Raw genomic sequence first — 24464 nt, forward strand, 5'->3', positions numbered from 1 at the left:
GAGATGTCAAGTCACGGAAAGGAAGTGCACGAAAATAAGCAATAAAGCAAACAGCTAAATCTGTATCAGTAAGAACAAAAATGAAATCCTACCCGAGGAACTGAGCTCCAGCCGGGCCGACCTCCACCAGCCGGCTGGCCAGGCCTTCGCCCTCCACCATGGGAGGAGGCGACGCCAGCTTGTGCCTCTTCACTAGGCGGCAGGTGATCCTGGTGGGCGCCGTGCACTTCCTGGGCGGGATGATGATCCGCATCCCGTTGTGGCGGCTTCCCCTCATCGAACCTCCTCTGGCGTCCACCATGAAGCTCACCAGGAACCTGGAGGAGGAGGAAAAAGAACCAGGAAGAGACAAAGAGCGATAGGAGACAGAGAAAACCAGTGAAGAAGAGACGACAGGAAGTGATGGAAGACAGAGCAGCAGAGGAACCAGAGAGGGACGTGATGGGACAAAAAGGAGAAGACGTTAAGAGCCAATGAGGAGAGAGGAGCTTTAGTTTGGAGGTGAAGGTTCTTCCCATGCTGTGATCCTCAAAACACCGACAGAAGAGAACAGGAAGTAAAAGAAGATGTGAGGAGGTTTCTGTGTCGGCTGTGACTGCTGTTTAACCCTCCTGTTGTCCTCATTTACGGCCAACAAAAAATATTGTTTCCTTGTCTGAAAAAAAATCCAAAAATTCAACAAAAAAATGCCCATATTTCTGAAAATTTGCAAAACCTTCAGGAAGAAAAATCCAATAATTCCTAAAAAAAAGAGTTTCCTTTAAAAGTTTGACTTAAAAAATCTCCTAAATGTGGCAAGGAAATTCTTTTAATATTTTCAAAAAATGAGTAAAAATCTTCCAAAAAAATCCTAAAAATATCTAAAGTGATTTCATATATATCAGTAAAACTTCTAATATTTTCTTACATTCACTAAAAAATATTTTTTGGTGAATGTTCTTAAGAAACATTTTTAGCATTTGTTTTTTCCACCAAAAAATGTTCAAAGATTTCCCAAAAATGTTGAAAATGTGGACATCAGAAGTTTCACTGTGAAAATACATGTTTTTCTCCACATTTTCAAACTTTAAAACGGGTAAATTTTGACCCACAGGACGACACGAGGGTTAAAAACGTCGGCTTCGGCCAGCAGACGTGAATATTCTTAAATCAAAACTGTCATTATTATTATCATCATTAATTCCACGGCCAACAAACCAACACAGGAGCCTCCGGTGTTTCCCGTGTTTCACCCACATTGGAAAGTCGTGTAATTCTCATTTAACTCAAAGAAGGAAATCATAATTCACACACACACACACACACACACACACACACACACACACACACACACACACACACACACACACACACACACACACACACACAGACCCACACCATGCAGAATGGCAGCAGAAATGTTGTGTTAGTTTGCATGTAGTTATTGAACAAACGGGGCACAAAAAGTTCCTGTAAAAACAAATAAAGTGATTCTTTTTTTAGACCTGTGGTTGCAAAGTTTCCATCTAAAATATTATGTTTAACTCTCCGAACTCCAAAACTTTAGCATGATCTTTTTCATGTGCAGAGTAGTGTGATAAAATCCATATTTAGTGAAGGTTGTAAAAATGCCAAATGTTAAATATAGATGGTATGTAGAGCCACCATTTATTCCACCTGCAAGAACTCGCTAAATATCATTGATTGCAGCTTGATTGCAGGTTGATTGCAGGTATTTTCAAATTTTGTAGAATAAATAATCATCGAAACTCAGCTTCAGCTTTTTTTTACTTTACTGTGACTTATGGTAATATAATTGTGCTACATTTTAAAGAGAACATTTCTGCCTTCCAGTTATGGCTGTTCTGTTTCCATAGAGGTGAAGGACTTTGAATTGCAGTGAAAAATGAGCCCCCAGTGAGTAAAAATGTGATGTCAGTAACTGTTTGGAGTTCAGAGGGTTAATGACTGTTTAAAGTGGCTGTAAAAGTGTAGAACTTGCTGTTGGAGAATGCAAAAACATTCACATCCAGCACACGTCGGTAATTTTAAAACGTCACATTCGGCCAAATCTTGCATCATGAACTCATCTCAGATCACTTAGAGACTCACAGAGATTTCCTCCAAACAAACCAAAGGAATAAACCCAATCCAAACCACTTTAAGTCTGAAACAACACAGTTCACGGGTGAGGAAGAGCAAACACAGATGTTGTGAGTGAACAGACGGACAGATGGGAAGGTGGTGCGATGTCACCAGAAGACAAGGTGAAAAAAGATCAACCAATCACAGTCAATCACCTGCTGTCGTACTGCGGGAGCGGAGAGGAAAAACTGCAGGATGGACGACAAAGCAACGAAGGAGCGACAGGTCAGCAACAACAACAGCTTCGTCATCGGAAACACCGTCACCAAGGAATGGGACATTTTGGGAAGCATTTGCTTTTTGGTGGAGGGTCGCGAATCTTCTGGTAGATTAGCAAAAAGGACTGGAAAAAGTCTTTAAATGCTTCAGTTTTTATATTTAACAGAGATATAATGCATTAAATTAGCTGGACAAAGCCAGGCTAGCAGTTTCATCTCGTTTCCAGTCTTTGTGCTAAGCTAAGCTAACAAGCTGCTGGTAGAAGATTTGAAGATTTTTTTTCGCCTAAAGCCTCTTTCAGACTTTTTTCTGTTAATCTGATGGCATCTACAGATGTAATTTTCATGTCTTAACCAAGAACACAAGCCTGAACTGCATACAGTAACATAAAAGATGGACTTAAAGTTGTATGAAGTGATTTGGGGAAGATTTTTTCCACTATTCAGCAACAATATCGATCAAAAAACAGACAGTTTACAGTCATAAAAACAAAAAATACTTTAAACTTATACAATGCTTTTTAAAACACTCAAAGATACCAATCACAAACCATCTTGAAAATTCCAATTACCATTAATTACAAACTGAAATGCTTTTTAGAGTCTGTAACAAGTCAGATTGACAGACGTCACCAGTAATGAATACAACCTGTGTTGTGACAAAATAAACTCAGGTTTAGTTTGTTGCTCCCGGTTGTTTAGGACTGTTTCCTCTGAGTTTATTAAATATCTGCAGTATCAGACAGCAGCAGGATCCAGGTTAACAACTTATTATAATTATAAATATCCCCGATAAGGAGATAAGATGGATCAGGATCCAACTTTTCTTCACCTCAGACAGATGAACTGTCACACAGTCTCAGTTTATAACTACAGTAAAATCTGTAAAACTTGCATTTAATATTTGGTTGATTTGTTCATTATCTTGCTAAATATACCGTAAAATCTGGTGTATTTGACAAATATTCTACCTCCATCACTTTAGTCTAAATACAGTTATGAGGAACATTATTGAAAAAGTGACAAAATACCGTCACTTTAACAGACTAATGAAGCCAAGAAGGTCTGAAAGAGGTTTGACTGTCCTCCAGAAAAGCAAATCAGCACATTTCCCAAAATGTCAAACTTTTGTTTTCAGCTCCACCTCCTTTATTTTCACGATCAGGCGACTCACAGGTGGATATCTGCTGCTGCAATAATTAATCGAATTTTAAGAATTTAGAGTTTCAGGTTCAAACACTACTGTTCAAAAGTCTGAGGTCACTTAGAAATGTCCTGAAGATAACATTAAATTAAGGAGTGAAACAATCCTAACTGTGGCATGGTGGCATATTGAGGGGGTCTAATGGTGATTATGCACAATTTATTGGCCACAACAACAAAATTGTCACTTCAGAGTTGTCCTACTTGCTATATTTGGCTACCTCTGACCTATTTTTGTTAAAAAAAAATGAAAATCAAGTTATGTTGCCAATTCAGCAGAGTTTAGGAGATGTTGTGCTCATCACAGATGGTTCTTGCCATGTTTACATGACGGGATGGATGCTGCAGGAGCACTGGGAGCAGAGCATCGCCGCACAAGGAGTTTACTTCAACAGGACCCGTGGCCAAATATAAATCAGGACTGGTTTTTCATTATTATAGATGTAATCTCAGCTTTTTTGACTGCACTTTGTATTTAAATGACTAAACACACACATTCAGACTGTAGTTTTTTTACTTTTATAACCTTCACAGTAATGCGGCAGGTGTTGTTTGAATCACAACATCCTGAACATGAGCTTTTATGATACGTACACTACCGTTCAAAAGTTGGGTTTAAACTTAGAAATGTCCTTGTTTTTGAGCGAAAAGCATTTTTTTCAATGATGATAACATTAAATGAATCAGAAATCCAGTGTAGACATTGTTAATGTGGTAAATGACTATTCCAGCTGGAAATGTTTAATGGAATATCTCCATAGGGGTACAGAGGAACATTTCCAGCAACCATCACTCCTGTGTTCTAATGCTACATTGTGTTAGCTAATGGTGTTTAAAGACTCACTGATGATCAGAAAACCCTTGTGCAGTTATGTTAGCACATGAATAAAAGTGAGAGTTTGTATAGAAAACATTAAACTGTCTGGGTGACTCCAAACTTTACAACGGTAGTGTAAATGTAAAAAGTCATGTTTCTCCTTCCAGCAGCAGCTTTGAATATTTTATTCCACCTTAATTGTGAAAATGAGGGAGGTTTAATGTTCGCCAACAGATTAGGTTTCACATTTTTTTTAAAAGACCAGACAATCAGAGAGGACGACGAGAAAGTTCTGCAGGTCGGAGTCGCTTTCTCGAAGGAAAGGAAAATGGAGAAGACATTCAGGTGGAGACAAAGACAGCTGCTTCATTCTTTCCTCTAAACATCTTCAACCTTTCACTTCTTTCTAATCTTTTTGATTCAGTCTCCCTTTCCTCCTCCTTCATCCCTTCCATCAGACTTACCCCGAGTGGATCGGCGATGACACGAGGTTGACGTTATCCAGAGCGTCTGCCGTCCAGCTGTACCTCCTCAGAGAGTCGCTGTCAAAGTCCTTCGCCACCGAGAGATGCTGTGGAGGAGAAAACAAGGTCGGAGAGGGAGCGTTAAAGCGGAAACTCTTCGTACTGATGCATGAACCTGCTTCCTGTCATGAAGAATTTAATGCAACCTGTGACATAATAAGACATAAAGTCAGTTTTTTTTTTAGCTTATTTCTCCTCTGAGAGTCCATCGCTCTAATATTTCTTGCAAGATTCACGGCTGAGTCATAAAATGATCGGCACTCTTTGGAGGCTGCAGTGGCTGCCACTCAGAGTGACATAGAAAAATAAAGCTGGAGATGTAATATTTCATTAAAACACAAGCTGTTAAAAACATCTTGAGGACGTTGGAAAAGAAAAACATAAACAGGAACATGCAAATGACGGATGGTGGCAACGAAATCACTGAAAATTCTGGTGTTTTCTCTGTCAGAGCATCAGGTAATCTTACATTCATAAACTTAAATGCATTATTTCTATTCCAGATGGGCATTGATATGTTAACATAGATACAAAAATCACAAGAATTCAGTGTTTTTTACCCCAAAAATTAAATAACCACAAAATAAAAATCAAAGCCAGTGTTTTTAAATGCCCAATTAACCTAATTGTAACAAGAAAAAAGTATTTCAAATATTAAATCAGGGTCTAAATTGCTGAAAAAGAAAACCAGCACAGAATGAAAGAACAATATCCAAAAGTAATCATATTGCTATCATTTTGACAGATATTTAGCTCGCCATCTGAGTCAAAAAAATTTTAGTGTGAATACTTATTTAAAAAGAATTCTACTTAGACAAATATAAAAATGGGTAAAGTGACTTTCACTGCTCTCTGAACCAAACAAACATGTTCCCTAACGACTGGATAATATATACATAATTTAGAAACATTTAGAACGATTAGAATACAGATGTGACATATTTTATCTTTAGCAAAAACTGCAGCACATTGAATTTGGCCATATTTTGATTTTGTTAAATTATATTTAGGTTAATTATGCAAAAAAACGCAATATTTGATGAAAGGATTAAAATAGTTCTTTGGTGAAAAAACATCCTTAATAAACTAAACCTAATGTTCAAAGGTCTGTGTGTTGGATTTAGAGAAATCTATTGGCAGAAGTGAAACATAATATTCATAATCATGTTTTTATTAGTGTGACATCACCTGAAAATAAAAACTATTTTGAAATTTCTGATGCAGAAATCGTAACCTACTGCAGTTCCTCCAATGACCACTAGAGGCTGCTTTCAAAAGTGAGTCAATGCACGCTAAAATGTCTAACTTTACAGCAGAAATAAACATGATTACAGTCTGGTATAATAAGTGTTTTGGTCTCTGTAGCTAATTTACTTGTTCATGATTTCTATAAAGGGTGTAAATATTTATATAACTCACATGTTTAAATTATATTAAGGCTAAACGTTCTGCATAATTAGTGTGGTCAATAGTTGTAGTGTGCCAGGTGCTACTAAATCCTTCATACTGGACCTTTAAAGCAATAGAAAGTGGGCACATGGATAAAATACACACAGGACACTACAATAAATAAAACAATATCAACACATGCTCTGATATTATTGGTGCATCGCAAGAACTGAACATAACTGAAAGAGAATATCATACAGCATTCAATATGAGAAATTATGATAAAATATGAAAGAGAAAAGTGTTCCGGCGTGCACGGACAGAAGAAATGCGTGACGTCTACCTTATTGTGTTGCTCTACAATGAAAGACTTTTCCTTGCAGAGCATCTGAAGCAGCGTGAGAGAAGACCAGCTATTATTCAACAGCCGGTACATCCAAACATCCCATAATCATTACATCCAAACATCCCATAATCATTACATCCAAACATCCCATAATCATTACATCCAAACATCCCATAATCATAGAACCTGGTAGCTTCCTATCACATCACAGCAGCATTATGCGACGTGTAGGCAGAAACTACAAAGCCCTAAGTAAAGACGATGATCAGAAAGTCCTGGGACTGTTTAGGGTGCACTGAGCCAACTGTTGTGTATTTGTATTTACACTGTGGAGCTAAAACATCACATCTTGTGTCACAGTGATCCTGTTGTAGATCATCATGGTTGACGAGAGGTTGGTTTGCTGCTACCAAGTGAAGAAACAACAGTTGTTGCAATACAAAAGTCTGGACAAGGAGAACGTGGATCACGCTAACTGCTGTCTTTAACATTCATGTAGTTGTGTAGATTGACGTTGTACGAGTGTTACAGGAGCACTGGGAGCAGAGTATCATTGCACAAGAACAAAACTTTGCCAGGAAAGCGGTTATATTCATGATAAACTCAGTCTCATGACTTTTTGATCACCCCATGTAGTTCTATGAAGTGATGGTTGAATCATGAATCAACATTTTGTCTGTTCTATTATATGTGCAAAAGCATGTGGCTGGTTTCACACCGTTAAACCACAATTAAAGCTACCAGCAGGTGCACTAGACTGCAGTACCTTTTGACTGCTACCTCAAACGTGTCACCGAGAATCAAAAAGTGTCAACTATCCAAGTTTGGCATCACATGGTTGGTCAGATTCTTGGTCAGGATAATTAAAACCAGGGGTTCCAAACTACAAACACCACCTTCATTTTGCTACTAACCGTTTCTTAATGTCATCATGTAGGGTGTTTTGGTTTTCAAAATGTCTTTCTTTGCCCTTTGAATGACATAATTTCTTCTGTTTTTTTGGAATGTGCCGGTTTTACCAAATCTTTATCAAAAAGTTTCACTCAAGTGCTGAATTTAACCAGTAAAATATTCCTCACAGATGTTTAAATCTTCTAACATGGGATTATTAAAGTATCTATCTATCTATCTATCTATCTATCTATCTATCTATCTATCTAACCAACCAGCCAACCGCTGGTATTAAGAGACATCTTGTTTTTTGGCTCATTTTCTACAACAGGTTTCACACGAACATCTACTTTACCCTAAATGCTGGCCTTAAACTAAGTGTGCCATCACGGTAATCCCTCTCAGATAGCAGCACTAACCCTCTAATCTCATTTCCCCTTTCAGTAAAATGTAATGGGATTGGCCGTCTTTATGTCAGCGCCAACTCAGGTGTAAGAGGATTGGTGAGTAGCCGGTCGTTTGGCAGCGAACCAACTCGGCTCGGCACACTTGGAGACAGAAATGTGTCTCTGGAAGCTACCAACCGGCAGATCTTTCGCCGGGAGAGACGTTTAAACAGCAGAAGGTTCAGTTAGGGTACGTACCATCTCCTTAGTGGGCGCCAGGATTTCCTCGATCATCATGCTGTCCCTGGTGAAGGAGCTCCGGTTCAGAGTGTTGGACCTATCAGAACTGAAGGAACGCAGGCTTGGTGTGGTTGCCGTAGAAGTCACGGATTACCAAGACAACAGTCACAATGATGGAGTTGAGGAGGAGGAGGAAGAGGAGGAGTTGATAGGGGGGGTGGAGGGTATGAACAGAAAAAAAAAACAAACACAAACACATTAAATGCATGCAGCTTCCAGGAACCCGACTGTATGCCACCAGTGACAACAACAAGGCAAGAATCAACCTTCTGCTGCGAATTTATTTGGAAAAAACACCTAAAGAAAGGAGAGAAACTCCAGAAATCCAGATGTAAATGTGGCTGTAGGTCAGTGCTGGGTGACTTTTCACATTAAGAGCAAGAAAAAACCTGTTTGGTCTTAAAGTTAAAGCTCCTAAAGCCTCCTAAACGTTCACACCATGCTGCACACAACGCCCTGGAAGGCTAAGAGAAGCTCATGGGGGTGAAGCAGGAGGATGGATGCAGGTTCGAGTCTTTAAAAGATCCTGTGATGTTGTTTGCGATGGGGCTTTGGACAGACTTTTATGAGGCAAATAAAGAGCATTCCTGAGCAGTGACGCGTGATGAATGTTCTCCTGCAACATCCCAACAGCACTTATTAGCTCCACGCAAGAAAAACCAACGGGAACCAATTAGATCTGACGGAGCTCTCTGACTCTAAACGCCAAAGAAAAAAGAAAGTGGAAACTGAAAGCAGCTGTGGTTGCAACACTGATGTTTTTCACCTTGTTATCTCAAGATCTCGTATTTAGAGGCTGAGTACGAGGTTCTCTTGAGAAAACAAAAGGTTGTGCTGACGCAATTAAAGCTCAGAATACAGGAAGATAATTTCGTCATTCAAATGAGCAATTTAGGGTAAAAAAAAATGCACCAGATAAGACTGTATCTCCGTGAAACTCCTGAATCTTAAAAAAAGGGAACAAATGTAATGATCTTAAGAGAAAAGGATTAAAAGTGAAACCTTTTCCACCCTTAGCTTCCATAAAAAGCCCAACAGAAACCAGTGGTGCCAACAAAAAGCTCTGAAACTGTTTGTTGTTCATGTTTGTTTTTGCTGTTTCACCGTGGATTTAACATTCTTGGTTGGTATTGATCCATCCTTCATGTGGAGGATCGTCATCTGAGGTGGGTCTGTGGCTACCACCAGCAGAAGAAACAGTTTCTAAAAGACGCTTTGAACCCTAGTGTACGTTCTGTATATTCCTGTAAAGGCTATGAAAGCAGGGATGTCCCGATGAAGGCTTTGTTGTTTTTTGGCGGGGTTTAGCTGAAAAAGGAGCACCATGACAGAGACTTCAGCAAAGATCAGTGACTTCAGGCCAGTAAACAGGCAAGAAATGTCAGTAGGTTGAGATAGTTCAGGATTCTACACTCCTCTAGATCAACTGACAGCCAATTCTACAGCTTTTTATTGCACTTTTGCGTGAAAACAGATTAAAATAATGTGTCGGGCGAAGGTTTGTGTTGTGGACCCAATTATAATCTTAGCTTTGGACTCTAGACATCTCTAATGAAAAGCTGTCGGAGAAAAAGACTGAGAATTTTTCCAGTTCAACATATATATATAAGGACATTTCTAAGTGACCCCAAACTTCTGAACAGTAGCGTACGTGTTAGTTTTATTCTACCGTATATGTATATGGTGTAAAACTGCTTTCCAAACATGCAGCACCACATGTTTTGTGTTAAAAACATACAATACCCTTGTGAAATAACAGGATGTCTGTTCTTTGAGGCAAACTACGACCCTGAACTGATGAAGACAACAGCGTCTCTGTTGCCTTCACATCGATCAGTTCAGGTCCCTGGAAGCTCGATGAACAGGAACTCCACACAAACCAAAAACGATGCAAAGCTCCAACCTTTGTGGTAAAAAAACCCCCCACAAAGACCCAGGAAATAAAAATGACAGCCACACTCGAACACAAAAGCAACGGCTAAGATTTCGCTACCAGCTTTTAAAACTCTAAAAATCAGGACAGAGATCAGACAGGTGGACGACACAGCTGGAGTTAACAAACCACAGAAGTAAAACAAAGTGGTCAGAATCAACCCGTTAGTACGAAGATGGGCGTCACACTGGAGGACGGATGAGGTGGAGGAGGAGGGAAAAGGTGCAACGGGAGGAAGGGATGGGACGGAGGGAGGTGAAGGGAGGTGAAGGGAGGCCTCGTCATGCCTGGAGCCTTACCTGACTTTGGGACTAACATTAAGAAACGAACATGAGGAGGAGAGAATAAAACATCGTGAACAAACAGAGGAGAGATGCAGCGGAGAGAAAGAAGCCAGAGATGCAGAATGACGATCGACTGAAACCCGAAGAAATTTATGCTTCATAGTTCATCCTTCTACCCAAAAAAATGAGCTGAAAGAGGCTGAAACTCTGCAGAAACTCACTTTGCAGTCATTTTATCCGCTATTATTACAGAAATACAAACTTTAGTGCAACTTTAAGAGGAAAATTCAATAAGAAACAAGTGAAAAAAGTTTAAAACGCTGTTAACCCTCATGTTCTCCTCATTTACAGGAACCAAAAATATTGTTTTCTTGTCTGAAAAAAATCCAAAAAGTCAGCAAAAAAATTCCCCAAATTTCTGAAAATTCCAATAATTCCTTAAAAGTTTCCCTTAAAAGTTATATTTTTAAAAAAAATCCCCCAAATTTGGCAAGAAAATTCTTATAAATATTTTTTAAAAAATGAGTAAAAATCTTCCCAGAAAATCCTAAAAATATCTAAAATAATCATATATATATATCAGTAAAACTTCTAATATTTTCTTAAGAACATCCACATAAAAATCAACCAAAATCCAGCGAAATTCGCTGGATTTTGGTTGATTTTTATGTGGATGTTCTTAAGAAACATTTTTAACATTTCTTTTTTGTTCCACCAAAAAAAAACGTTCAAAGATTTCCCCAAAAGCGTTGAAAATGTGGACTTCAGAAGTTTCACTGTGAAAATGTATTTTTTTCTCCACATTTTCAAACCTTAAAACCTGTCTGTTTTGACCCGCAGGACAACGTGAGGGTAAAGTGAAGTAGAATTCAATGTAAAGAGACTTCTGCATGTCAGTGTTGAGAATGAATCCCAGTTCATCCTCCTCCAACACTGACTGAACTGGAAACCAGTTTGCTGGTCCCGGTTTATCTATTAAACTGGAACCCGGAGCTCAAGGCCGGACGATCGAAGCCTTTTTCTCATTTCCTGTCCGATAACTCCTCCCTCCTCGCTGCACAAAGTCAATATTTTCTGGCAGAAAGTTCAACAGAAAACTGTGACCTCAGACCAGAACCTGAGGCAGAACTACCTCATCTGGAGAAACGGAGGATTCATTTAAATAAAGAACATTTCTTCATATTTAGAGTGTGTATAAATGCAGGAAAAATGTTGAATTTTACAGCTAAGCATTAAACAAAGTGTATCGAAAAATTACAGCTCAAAGCTGTTATTTGTGATACTGCAGCAGAAAACAGAACGAATGCAGTTTGTAATAGTTTGTAATGTTTCCACTGCAGAAACATTTGTGCAAATTCAGAGGAAAACCACCTTCATCTGAACTTTTCTAGCACCACATGTAGCTTTAACGTAAAGTCTAGGAGCAGAAACAGCAGACAGGAACATTTGTTCTAGTTTTATAATATATAAATAATGCAATAATGATGGTTTTACTGCTGGAAAAAGTTCTCAAATTGGAAGCAAACACCCCAAATAAAACCCTTCCTAAATGCTGGTGTGATCAGGCCGCTGCAGGTTGTTTTCTTTTTTAAATATAAACTGTATTTTCAGTGTTTTTACCTCTGAGATCGAGCTCCAACACTGAAGCCCATGTAGCCCTCCTGAGGCAGAGAGTCGTCCCCCAACTCCCTCAGGTCCTGGGGGGCCAAATATTTATCGGTGTCCCCCGTCATGGCATCGTCACCTGGAGGTAGAGCAGAGACAGAGACGCAGACAGAGGCGTTCAGATGTTTCTGAGGTAGAACACAGGAGACCAGGCAGATGTTTAGACGTTTCTGCTTCCTGTTGCATCGATGCGTCGCTGCCTTCAGGCTGATTTAGAGCTAAAGTCACTAGAAGCTTTTAGTCTGATGACAGAAAACACAAAAAACCTGAAAAGGACAAACGACAAGCAGCTTTTAGTCAGTTTGGTGAATTCACAGCTCAACGATTTGGGGAAAATACCCAAATGCAGCTGGATTTGTTCAATATTTACTCTGGAATACAGAAAAAAGTATATTATATTATATTATATGTTTTTTTTAGTTGATTTAAATACAAGAAAGGTGGGAATTGTACAGTTAAATGTTGTAATAGAAAAAATTACAATATGTTAAAAAATGTTTTGATTTTGTCTTTTCTTTAGGGCTGACATGTAAATTAATACCTTTTTTCTGTGATTTACTAGTTATTATCTGCAATTTAATAAAACAGAGAAAATATGGAAAATAAAACTTATTACTTAAAAACATTATTGTTATACAATACTTTCAATTTTTAGCTGATTTAAATACAGAAAACAGTAATTTTACAGTCAAATGTTGTAATAGAAAGAATTATGATATCTAAAAATACAGATTTTTTAAAAATGTGGACAATATTTTGCGTTTTCTTTCGGGTTGATACTTTTTTCCTGTGATTTTACTAGATACTATCTGTATTTTAAAAAACAAGGTAAAATAGGAGTAAATAGTTAAAATAATTCCAGTTAGAAACTGAACAGAATTCTATTTACAGTGTGTTTAAAGTGTGACTGTCACACATTAGTTTCTAAAACCAGCAACAGGACGGATTAAATTCTGGATCAAACACATGAACAACTTCAACCCTGAACCGCAGCTTCAGTTTTTTGCTTCTTTTTCAGCTGAAAATCTGAATAAAGTGAAAGTTTCTGAGCCAAAGTTTGCAGTTAAAGTGACAGAAATCAGCAGCGCTTCAGAAAACCCCCTGATAGAAGCGGTAAAAAGCGGTTAAAGAGCAGAAACCTACGTTAGAGCAGCAGCAGCAGCGGCATGTTTTCCTCACAGCGACTGAAGCCGACTGACCACAGAACAGAGAACAAGTGCTGCAGAAAGAAAAGGAGGAATTCCTGCAGACCCCCTCTAATGCCGATCCCCTCCCCCTAAACGCCACAACGCTCCATCTGGACGCATTCCAGCCTCAAATCTGCTGCTTCCACTCACCTCCCGCTTTAAAGCACCTCATCCTGAATGAAGCGGACCACAAACCGTGCTCTGATGTGACTCTAACCAGGACAGGAATAGAAGCCGTGACTCACCGAGTTCTCCAACATCTGAACTCTACCTGCTGCTAAATAAAGACCCAAAACACAACAGCAGCTTCAACTTTAACCCACAACTTCATATTTCCTCATTTCTGACCTGCTGTGGTTTATTTTTAGGATCCAGCTCCACCTGTCTGTTGGCTCTTTATCATCGCTGCATCTAAAAAGCAAAAATTCTTCATCCTGCAGCTGCTTTACGGGGTGTTTACCACCTGACTGCACGAATAAAATAAAAAATAAAGGTTTCCCAGCATCCGTTTGGACTAAAATCTGCAAAAATCTGTTAAATTTGGTGGAAAAAACACTGTGCAAGTGAAATATTAGAGGATTATAGTTAAATTTTAATGTGTTTACATGATTTTATGTTCAAAAAACATGTTATTTTTAACAACTGCAGCACCTGTTGGGGAGTTTCTGTACTATAACTGGCAAAAATCTATTAAATTTGTTTAATTTAAGAGCATAAATCATTGTGCAAGTATGTATTTTTTGCTCTAATTAAAAAAAAACACGTTATTTTTAACAACTGCAGCCACCATTTGTGCATCTTTGTACTAAAACCTGCAAAACTCAGTTAAATCTGGTGGAATAAAGAGAATAAAACACTGTGCAAGTTAAATATTTGAGCATTATAATTCAATTATAGTGTGTTTACATGCTCTTGTATTCAAAAAACACATTATTTTTAATAACTGCAGCATCTCGCTGTGCATTTTTGTACTAAAACTTACAAAAATCTGTTAACTTTGTTGTAAAAATCACTTATATTTGAGCATCACTGTGCCAAAAGAGCCCATATTTTGCACATTTACAGATTTATATTTGCATTTTTTTGCTCCAGTGTTCAAAAAACGCGTGATTTTTTAACAACTGCAGCATCTATCTGTGCATTTTTGTACTAAAACCTGCAAAAATCAGTTAAATTTGGTGGAAGGAAGAGCATAAAACACTGTTAAAGTTAAATATTTGAGCACTGAGCTGAAATGCTGTGTCCAAAAATATATTCATGTCTAATTCCATTATGTGGTGTTTGAGGTTATAGATCCACATCGACTGAATCTTCCTGAAACTCTGCAGCTCAGTGAAACTCTCCTGAAGCCAGATTTAGATCCTGGATTTAGATTCCGTGTTATCGGAGACGCTAGCCGTCGCTGCTATGCGAGTATTAGCGAGCCTCGAGTTTCACTGGACGTATTTTTAGACCAGAAGCATAAAGACGGACACAAACATGCACACGCCTCCACACAAACCAAACAACCACAGAGCAGAGTTTAGTGGTTTTAGCTGCAGCTCCACACGGCCGGTTACTGGAGTTAGTCAGCGGTTCGTCGTCTTAAACTTACAGGAGTAGCTGATGCAGATATTTCCAACATCCATCTCTGTTTGAACACAAGTAAACACCACATGTTGTCATTTTTACACTTCTCCTCTGGAATCATGCATGAAGGAACAAATAAAACACTCAGCTGCACCTTTTATGCACTTGTGGGTAAACATTCCAGCTTTTTCTCTTTTTAGTTTTTTTGTTTTATCATTTTGCCTCCTTTTAAACCCATTTCCCTCCATTTTTCTCTTCCTAAACGTCCACTACAGTCTGGATTCTGCAGACACTCCGAACATCCAAAAACAATTCAAAGAACAGACGTAAACTCTATGAGATGCGATGAAAAAGCTGTGAGACTGTAAACACGCCTTTTTCTAATGATGAAATGAGAATTATTGCAAAAAAACCTGAAGGTTGTGTCTCTAATCTGGTTTTGTTTTTACCTTCAACCCTCCTTGTCTGAAAAAATTCTGCAAAAAAAATTCCACAAATTTGTGAAAATTCCAATAATTCCCTAAAAGTTTCCCTTAAAAGGAGTATTTTTTAAAAGTCCCCCAAATTTGGCAAGAAAATTCTTGTAAATATTTTCAAAAAATGAATAAAAATCTTCAAAAAAAAAAATCCTAAAAATATCTAAAGAGATTACATATATATCAGTAAAACTTCGAATATTTTCTTTAAGAACATTCACAAAAAATCAACCAAAATCCAGCGAAATTTGTTGGATTTTGGTGGATTTTTTTGTGAATGTTTCTAAGAGACATTTTTAGCATTTCTTTTTTTCCACCGAAAAAATGTTCAAAAATTTCCTAAAAATGCTGAAAATGCGGACATCAGAAGTTTCACTGTGAAAATATATTTTTTTCCACATTTTCAAACTTTGAAACGGGTCAATTTTGATCCGTGTGACGACACGAGGGTTAAAAATGTAATATTGTCATTTCAATTAATAATTTTGGAAGAAAACTGTACCAATACAAGACGGCATCTCAGGGAAACTTTAGAAATCTGCATGAAAGACCCAAACGTAACAATATTCATGTTGAGGATCATTAATCATCATAAATCAGGAGAAGAAGCAACAGTTTTTACAGTAGGAGAACTGCAATTTACAAAACTGGAGAAAGTGTGTGAGCTGAGGAGCACCAGGAGCATGCTCAGTGTTTCCTCCAACATTTAACAATGCAGTCCAGTAGGAATTAATCCCTCATTGTTGGACTGTCAAGGCAGAGTTCTAGTGGAACGTCCTGAGGCCTCGGAGAAAGAAGATTTCATGAAACCCGCCTAAAATCTGCAATGGTGTGGTGATTAGGTGCCTTTTTTGGCCAGTTGTTAACCTTATAAAGCCCCAGATTTGTGTCCCTCTCACTTCTATTTTGTACCTAAAATGAAATTAAATCTTTTATTTTGACACAACTTCGAGAATTCAGCTTTCATAAAGCTTCACATATTTTTACAACTGGACTTCCAGTGTTGCAGGAGCACTGGGAGCAGAGTATCGCTGCACAAAGGGGATTTTTCCAACAGGGACGGCGGCCAAATCTAAACCAGATCTGCTTTTTACTCCCACAGTCTCTGAACTTTAGAATCACACCTCATATTCCATCATTTATAGAGATCTATGCTACATTTAAACTGCATTAAATAAACCGTAAATGGCAGCAGCAGAAGATTAGCTCGCCTGCTAACCTCATGACATCCACATGCAGATAAAAACACTGAACTGTGTCCAAGAACTGTGGATTTCTGACATTTAGCAGCGATAAAACTACAAGATTCATGTAAAAATAAGAAAGTGGACCCTTTTTTTTTAACCATCGGTGCAGAAAAACGCCAAAGGGCAGGAAGAGCCGAGCCATAATGAAGCTAAGTATTGACTGAAAAATCTCAATATATCAATTCCTGGTTCTCTCTCTCTCTCACTCACTCACTCACACACACACACACACACAGACACACACACACACACACACACACACACACACACAGAGCTCTCTTTGGCCTGAATGTGTGAAGCTACAATAGAAAGCGTCGCCGGCAACAAGCCCTCCGAACACAAAGGAGGTCGAGTGTGACGCTGAAAAAAAGAAAATCTGTTACAGACACTAGACAACGGCGTTTACAGGGCCGGTCGCCATGGAAACCAAGCAGAATAAAGAAGAAAAAAGGGCCTAATTCTCAGCATTTTGATGCACGAAAAACACAAAAATGCTGCGTGAGCGAATCGAAAAGGAGGGAAGAGGCAACCAGAAGTGTTTACACACTAAAACCTGCAGAGAAAACCTTTTTAAAGCCCCCAGGAGAGAATATTTACGTTATTTTACTGATTTAAGTCGAATAAAGTCCGTGTAATCTGGACACTGCGGCAGTAGGGTTAAGAGGAAAACAAAAGAGAATGGAATGTTTAGAAGAAAGCACACAGAAAGGGTTAAAAAGAAGCAAAATAAAGGTGTTAAAATGAAAAAAATACCTTCTTCCACATCAGAAAAATAGTCCTCAGTGATGATTTCAGGGGCATTGGCTCTACGGACTGGGAGTTTGGGATGGAAGACAGGGTTAGAGGAACCAAAAAACACGACAGAAATCATATTTACAAGAAAAACACGAGCAAAGAAAGAGTGAAAATGAAACAGATTCATGTGTAGTTTAGATGAATAAAGGCTTAAATCATAGCAACGTGGAAAATGATGGAGAATTCTGGCCTTAATTGTGAGGTTTTGGATGAATTAATTTGAATTCCTTTAACCCTCCTGTTGTCTTCATTTACCAGCACCAAAAAATATAGTTTCCTAGTCTAAAAAAAATCCAAAAATTTAGCAAACAAATTCCAAAAATTTCTGTAAATTTGCAAAACCTTAAGGAAGAAAATTATAGTAATTCCTTTGAAGTTTTATTTTAAAAAACAAAATCCCCCAAATTTGGCAAGAAAATTCTTGCAAATATTTTCTAAAAATTAGTAAAAATCTTCCCAAAAAATCCTAAAAATATCTGAAGTGATTACATATATATCAGTAAAACTTTCCATATTTTCTTTGAGAACATTCACCAAAAAAAATCAACCAAAATCCAGCGAAATTCGCTGGATTTTGGTTGATTTTTTTGGTGAATGTTCTTAAAGAAACATTTTTTAACATTTCTTCTTTTTCCACCAAAATATTTTCAAAAATGTTGAAAATGTGGACATTTTTTTCCCACATTTTCAAGAGAGCAACTTTGCTTTCAGTCTGATTGACACATAAATTATCCTCCTGGAACGGACATTTTTCAGACTTTTACTGAGTTCTTGGTCTTGTCCAGGTAAAATAAAATCTCCAGGATGCGTCAGTCGTAGTTCCACTTTGATCCCTCTTCATCCACGAGGAGATTTTCCCAGTTTGTCACCCACAAGTTCCACCGTTTTCAGGAGCAGATTTCATCCTCAGCGAGTTCGGAAACACGACCAGCTTCCAGGACGTCTTCACGTCTTTCTGCCTCCATGTCCACAGTGAAAGTTTGATTTAAAAATGGAAACAAACTGGAAGAATGCAGACGAATATTGTATGTCCACGGAAACGTCAGCCGGTAAGTATCCTGAATGTAAATCCCCATCGCAGTTTGCAAAATGTCCGTTCCAGGTGGCGAGTTTCTGTGTCTAATTGTGTTCGATTTGTGAAAAGAAACACTTGAAATGACCAAAATAAAATGGAAAAAAACAGCTTTCTTTCCCCAAATCAGAGGCAAATAGTGCAAAGTTAGCTCGGCAATAAGAGCCACAATAACCGCATTAATTTATAAAACACTGCAGTTCAAATTCTCCCTTTAACCCTCTGAACCCCTGAGCAGTTTCTGGGTGTTTTTCTTCACTGTGGGCTCATTTTTCACTGCAATTTAAAATCCTGCACTTCGATCAAAACAGAACAACCAGAACCAGAAGTGGAGAAATCTAAAAAATATCTTCTGTGTAGCTGAACAAAGTTATAATGCTGTAAATCATAAGAAAGAAAACACAGCTGAGTCAGTCGTGGCTTCTCAGTTTCACTAAAGAGTGCTGAATTTTTAGCTTTTTACCGAATGTGGTTAACACAAATTGTTTATTTTTTGCAATTTTTTTTAAAGGAGATGTGGAGAATAACGTGATTTTAGAGAAATATTGTGATTTTTAAGCTTAGATTTGTTTAAATTTTTCAACGAATCTGATGATTCTTTCTGTTTTTATTGTTTCTGGCTCTGATAAATGGTGTCATTTTGGTGATTTTTGTAAATTACATGAGATTAAAATGTGGGTTTGGGGTTCAGAGGGTTAATGATGGACATTAGACAGGAGCAACAACAACTAAACATTGGTTTTCTTGACAACAGCAACAACAAAAAGGGGAATCTGGCGACAAGGATGCACCCAGCGGTGAGTCGGGCTGCTGGTTTTTACACTCTGGTTGGCGTTTTCATGATTTATCGGCTGAGTCCAGGCTGCAGCAGGTTTTAAAAACACATTTAAACATGACTAATCAGCAGCATGAAGCCTCACCCTCGTCGTCGGACATGTCCAGCACCTCGTTCATCGTCTCTGGAACGTTCATCTTGTGTTTCTCCACCACAGTCTGTCGAAACAAACACAAATTATTCATTTAAAATTGACTTATGTGAGTCGATGACCAACTTCAGTTCAGTTAACTTTATTTACAACCAAAAACAAACCAAAAAAAGGTTAGGTTTTAATGTAACCTTTCAAATTAAAAGCCTGAATTCACATAATCCAACATGTAAGAACAACAATAAATAATAATAATAATGACAATAATAATAATAATAATAATAATTCCTTTTATGCAACAATCTCTGAAATTCTAAACTTCCTGCAGATGTTTCGAACCAATAAACATTTTAAAGCTTTAATTTGAGGATTTCTTTTTTGCAAGCTGATGGGTATTTATTTGATTATTTTTTGTGCAAATGCTGTTTGTTATTTTTTCCAAATTTTTTCTCAGTTTTTCTTGGTTGTAGCAATATTTTTTTTTAGCAGGAAAAGGAATTGTGCTGTAAAATTTTTACTGTGTAAGTTGTAAATAACTAGAATTAGCAGCACATGTAAATTAGTTCCTGAAACCTGACAGTTTTGGTTTAGTTTCAGGTTAAAAAAATAAAATTTGACGGCAAAACAAAGAATCAAACTGAGAAAAGCAGCAGAAAATCCAGAATATTTCACCAAGTGGCACAAAAAAGTAAAACTGTACAACTGCGGTAAAAATTTTTTTAAAAAAAAACAAAAATTCCTGTGAAATGTAAAAATGAAAAGACATTCCAGACCAACCTGAGTGGTCAGAGTTTCCTCCGTTACCACCTTCAGAGTGTCGACTACGGAGATGTATCCCAGTCTCCTGGCGATGGATAAAGCACTGTTCCCATTCTGGATAAAACAGGAAATAAAGCAGCTGAGTGAAATAAAACTAGAATAATCAGTGACATGATGAGTCTGATATTTTGGGTGTAATTTGGAGACGTTTGGGTGCAGATTTAAACATCTGGAGTGTTTATTTTCACAGTTTTTTCGGAGTCTACTGACGGCGGTGAGCTCGTTGGGCGACGCTCCGTGATGCAGCAGCAGGTTGATGATGTGAGTGTGTCCCTGCTGGGCAGCCTGGTGCAGAGGAGTGTAACCGTTCTGTAGAGGAGGAGAAAACACACAAAACGTCAAAAAATAATCACAAATATTCATGAACACCACAAGCATGCACATTCAGAGTCCTACAGAGAGTATAAACTGTAGGAGGATCCTGCTGAACACCGACCTTGGTCTTACTGTTGACCTTCGCCTGATTCTTCAGCAGGAAGTTGACCATCTTCACGTTGCCATAGTGACAGGCCACATGGAGGGGAGTGTATCCCAGCTGGTGACACAGAGGAAATAGATTAAATACAAGATCCACAAGTTAAATGTGTTTTATTTCAATCTGACGAGCAGGAAAGAAGGTCTGAGAAGACATTTAACTCATTTAATATTTATTTAAACGTGACATCTATAAATGATCTGCTCCAGTATCCACAAAGCACAACCTTTATTTAAGAAAGCTTTGTTACGTTTCCCCTTTTGTTGCTGCACAACAATGAATCCTAGTCTAGTTTCACATGATGCTGCCACCACCATGCTTCAGTGTGAGGATGGTATGATTGCGGTTATGTGCGATGTCATGAAGTTGTTTGTAGTGATCTTTTGTCTTCATGGTGGAGTTATATGAAGGCACACGTGTCATTTCCTACTATCACTTAAGGAACAGCACTGCACTCAGACGATCTAACGATTTAACTTCAGATGGATGCTGCTGCTACACATAGCCGTTACAGTCGTGTTGCTTTCATTAGCAATCTGAAACCAAAGTTTCATTCACTGAAACTTGAGCAAGAGAAGAGGTTCACTGAATGAACTCGACCTATCAGATCTGAAATGGCCGGTGCGACTTCAAAAGTTGGCCATGGTCCCTGCTGTCACCACCATGGAGGTGCTAACAATGCTAATGCTAATGGAGGTGCTAACAACCACACTATGGCAACAACAACTAGTGTGAGAGTACTTGGACAGACCCAAAGTCCAAACCTTAAAAATAACAACAGACAGACACAATTCATCACATTTCAGAGGTGAATATTTGCCTTTTTATTTACTCTAAGACATGAAAACAGCACCATTACCTTGGTTTCAGGGTCGATAATTGCTCCATGGTTGACTAAAACCTCGGCAACGTTGACTTTATCCTCCTGGGCGGCCAGGTGGAGCGGAGTCAGACCAGACTGAGGATGCAGACAGAGATACACTTGAATAAACACAAAGGGGCAGGAAAATGCAGCTAAAAACTAAAATACAGCTGGTTAGGGCATGATGAGAGGTTTGGCACTGTGGTGACGAATCACAAGGGACAGAAAGCTGAAAGAAGTGATATTCTGGGATGAAAACACTGTGATTTCCGTCAGTAAAATGAAGACTCTAGCTGCTAAACACACATTTAAAACCTCACAGTGAGATCCAAACACTGTAAAAGAGGGAACGCCAGCAGTAGAGGCAGTTTGGTGTCACCTTGTTGCTCGTGTTGATGGGGGCGTCTCGAGCCAGCAGCAGCGTCACAATGTCCACGTTGCCCTCCTGCGCCGCCAGGTGCAGCGGCGTGATGCCCTGCCGGGTCACCGTGTTGGTGGAGGCGCCGTACTCCAGCAGCGTGGTCGTGATCTCCATCTGGTTCTTCTTGGCCGCGATGTGCAGCGGAGTGTAGCCGTTCTGGAGGCAGAAGAAGACGAGATTATCAAAGATTACCAAGATCATCCATTCACATGCAACCGAATCCAAACAGAACCAATTAACAAAACGTTACACCTGGTTGTGACTTAATAAAAGGCTAAATGTGTCTAACATATATATTTATAGTAAATTAATATGAGAAACATTTTGATGTGACTTATTTGACGCAAAACAACCATACAGTGACCAGATCGTCCTTTTATGTGATAGTTTTACTTGCTTCGAAACATATTTATTTGCCTTCCTGGAGACAATTTCATGAAAACATGGATACCGCAATTATAGTAAAGTGTCAAATATTAGAACAAAATCAGGAGAGAATTAGCTTAGCTTAGCATCAAGACAGGAAATAAAGGAAAACAGCTAGCTTAGCTCTATCCAGCGCTAACAAACTCTATTTAGCTGCAGCTCCAGAGTTCAGTAGAATAACATATTTTTTAGTATATATTTTTAGTACAAAATAACCAGGTTCAACTGATAAAATATGATGCAAATATTAGCGTTTAATGTTGACTTTTATTTCATCTGGGCTAACAAAGCTGCAGGTGGAGTGAATTTAGTGCACTGTGGAATATTTAATTCATCTGGAGATTAAAAAAAAGTAGATTTTGATTTAAAACTAGGTACGATTCTTTTGATTAACTGCAGCCTTGTTAGTTCATTTCCTATAAAATTGATGCTCTTGCATAAAGTTGCTAAATTTTGATATTAAATGACGATATTAACATCAGCAGGATCCTCTAACCCAACATTTTCCTCCAGCTATTCTTCTGACAGCTTCATCCTCTTAATATGTGAAAGAAGTGATTTCTGTTCAGAGATTTGTCGCCTCCTCAGCATTCTGTCAGCTCTTCCTGCTTTGATGCCATCGCTGTAAAACTGTGGGTGACTGAAAGTAGGTCAACCTGTTTCCACCTCCAGCCAAACAGCGAGCAGCGTTTTGGTGCATCAATGCATTAAAGCAACGCTGGATTTAACCTCTTACCTTCGCAGCAGCGTGCGGCGAGGCCCCCTGATTCAGCAGCAGCAGCGCCACCTTCTGGTGATCGTAGTGTGCCGCCACATGCAGTGGAGTTAGTCCACTCTGAACACACAGGTTAGACTCAGGTTTAAAGTGAAGAGGTGAACTGTGAGAAGCTACAGAGCTGAGGTGATTCTGTGCAGGTTTTTTAAAATAAACTTCAACATGTTTTACCTTCCCGGCAGCGTCAGGTGGAGCGTTTTTCTGCAGCAGCAGGTTGGCCACTTCCAGCTTCCCGTATTTTGCTGCAACGTGCAAAGGAGTGAAGCCCTTCTGGAATAAAAAACAATCACAACAACACCAGAATATTACAGAAAATTCAGTAAAAACGGTTGTGTAACTCAAAAAAACTGCAGTTAAAAGGAAAGTAACACGTTTAACACTCCTGAGGTCTGAACTTACTGTACACTCCCTTCGTCCTAAGGGTCAAAATACCCGCCTGTCCTGGTTCTAGACTGGTTGTGTCCTGGTTCTAGACTGGTTGTGTCCTGGTTCTATACTGGTTGTGTCCTGGTTCTATATTGGTTTTGTCCTGGTTCTAGACGGGCTGTGTCCTCGTTCTCGACTGGTTTGTCCTGGTTCTAGACTGGTTCTAGACCAGTTCTGTCCTAGTTTTAGACTGGTTGTGTCCTGGTTCTAGACTGGTTCTAGACTGGTTGTGTCCTACTTTTAGACTGGTTTGTCCTGGTTCTAGACTGGCTGTGTCCTGGTTCTAGACTGGTTCTAGACTGGTTGTGTCCTAATTTTAGACCAGTTGTGTCCTGTTTCTAGATTGTTTGGGTCCTGATTCTTGGTCATTTTTTCCTGGTTCTAGTTTGGTTGTGTCCTGGTTCTAGACTGTTTGTGTCCGGGTTTTAGATTTTTTTTTTTAGACAAACAGGTTTTTACCTTGATGTCACTCTATTTGTTCATTTAGAAGTGTTTTATTATTTAACAATAAGGTTATATGTTTGTATCGTCATGTATTCTTGATATGTTATGCTAAATGTTTTAAAGTATAAAATTAACAACCCTATGTTAAAAACAGCCCTTCAGTTAATAGTCGGTTGCTGTTCCACGACTTCTCCTCCCTACATGGCTGCTCCATGAACCCATGTGTGTTTAATAACTGAGTCATTTGCAGGCTTTTGTCATGACAACATGGAGAACCGATTGTGTGCTGCTTAGAAATGATAAAACACAAACGCTCAGGGTGGAGATGTGATGTGAGCTGCATCAGATTCTTTAGCTGTGAGGGAAAACACAGCAAACAGAACAAAGACGAACGGTTTAACAGTTTGGATGATCTAAAGACGTTCCTCTACAGGTGATTATAGATAATTAGTGAGATAATGAGG

The 24464-nt window shown here is 38.6% G+C and overlaps 1 protein-coding gene across 1 annotated transcript in view; it reads right to left on the minus strand.

The window, feature by feature from the left end:
• LOC110954653 (ankyrin-3-like) overlaps positions 1 to 24464 on the minus strand; it is a 185263-nt gene that overhangs the window by 47906 nt on the left and 112893 nt on the right. The window contains 12 exon segments of the mRNA XM_051939494.1: positions 93 to 317; positions 4827 to 4933; positions 8157 to 8259; positions 12036 to 12159; positions 19347 to 19419; positions 20130 to 20225; positions 20382 to 20480; positions 20608 to 20706; positions 21506 to 21604; positions 21888 to 22085; positions 23092 to 23190; positions 23302 to 23400. Of these exon segments, the coding sequence (XP_051795454.1) occupies positions 93 to 317; positions 4827 to 4933; positions 8157 to 8259; positions 12036 to 12159; positions 19347 to 19419; positions 20130 to 20225; positions 20382 to 20480; positions 20608 to 20706; positions 21506 to 21604; positions 21888 to 22085; positions 23092 to 23190; positions 23302 to 23400 (1421 nt within the window).

The sequence above is a fragment of the Acanthochromis polyacanthus genome, chromosome 19, assembly GCF_021347895.1.
Source record: "Acanthochromis polyacanthus isolate Apoly-LR-REF ecotype Palm Island chromosome 19, KAUST_Apoly_ChrSc, whole genome shotgun sequence".
Taxonomy (NCBI): domain Eukaryota; kingdom Metazoa; phylum Chordata; class Actinopteri; family Pomacentridae; genus Acanthochromis; species Acanthochromis polyacanthus.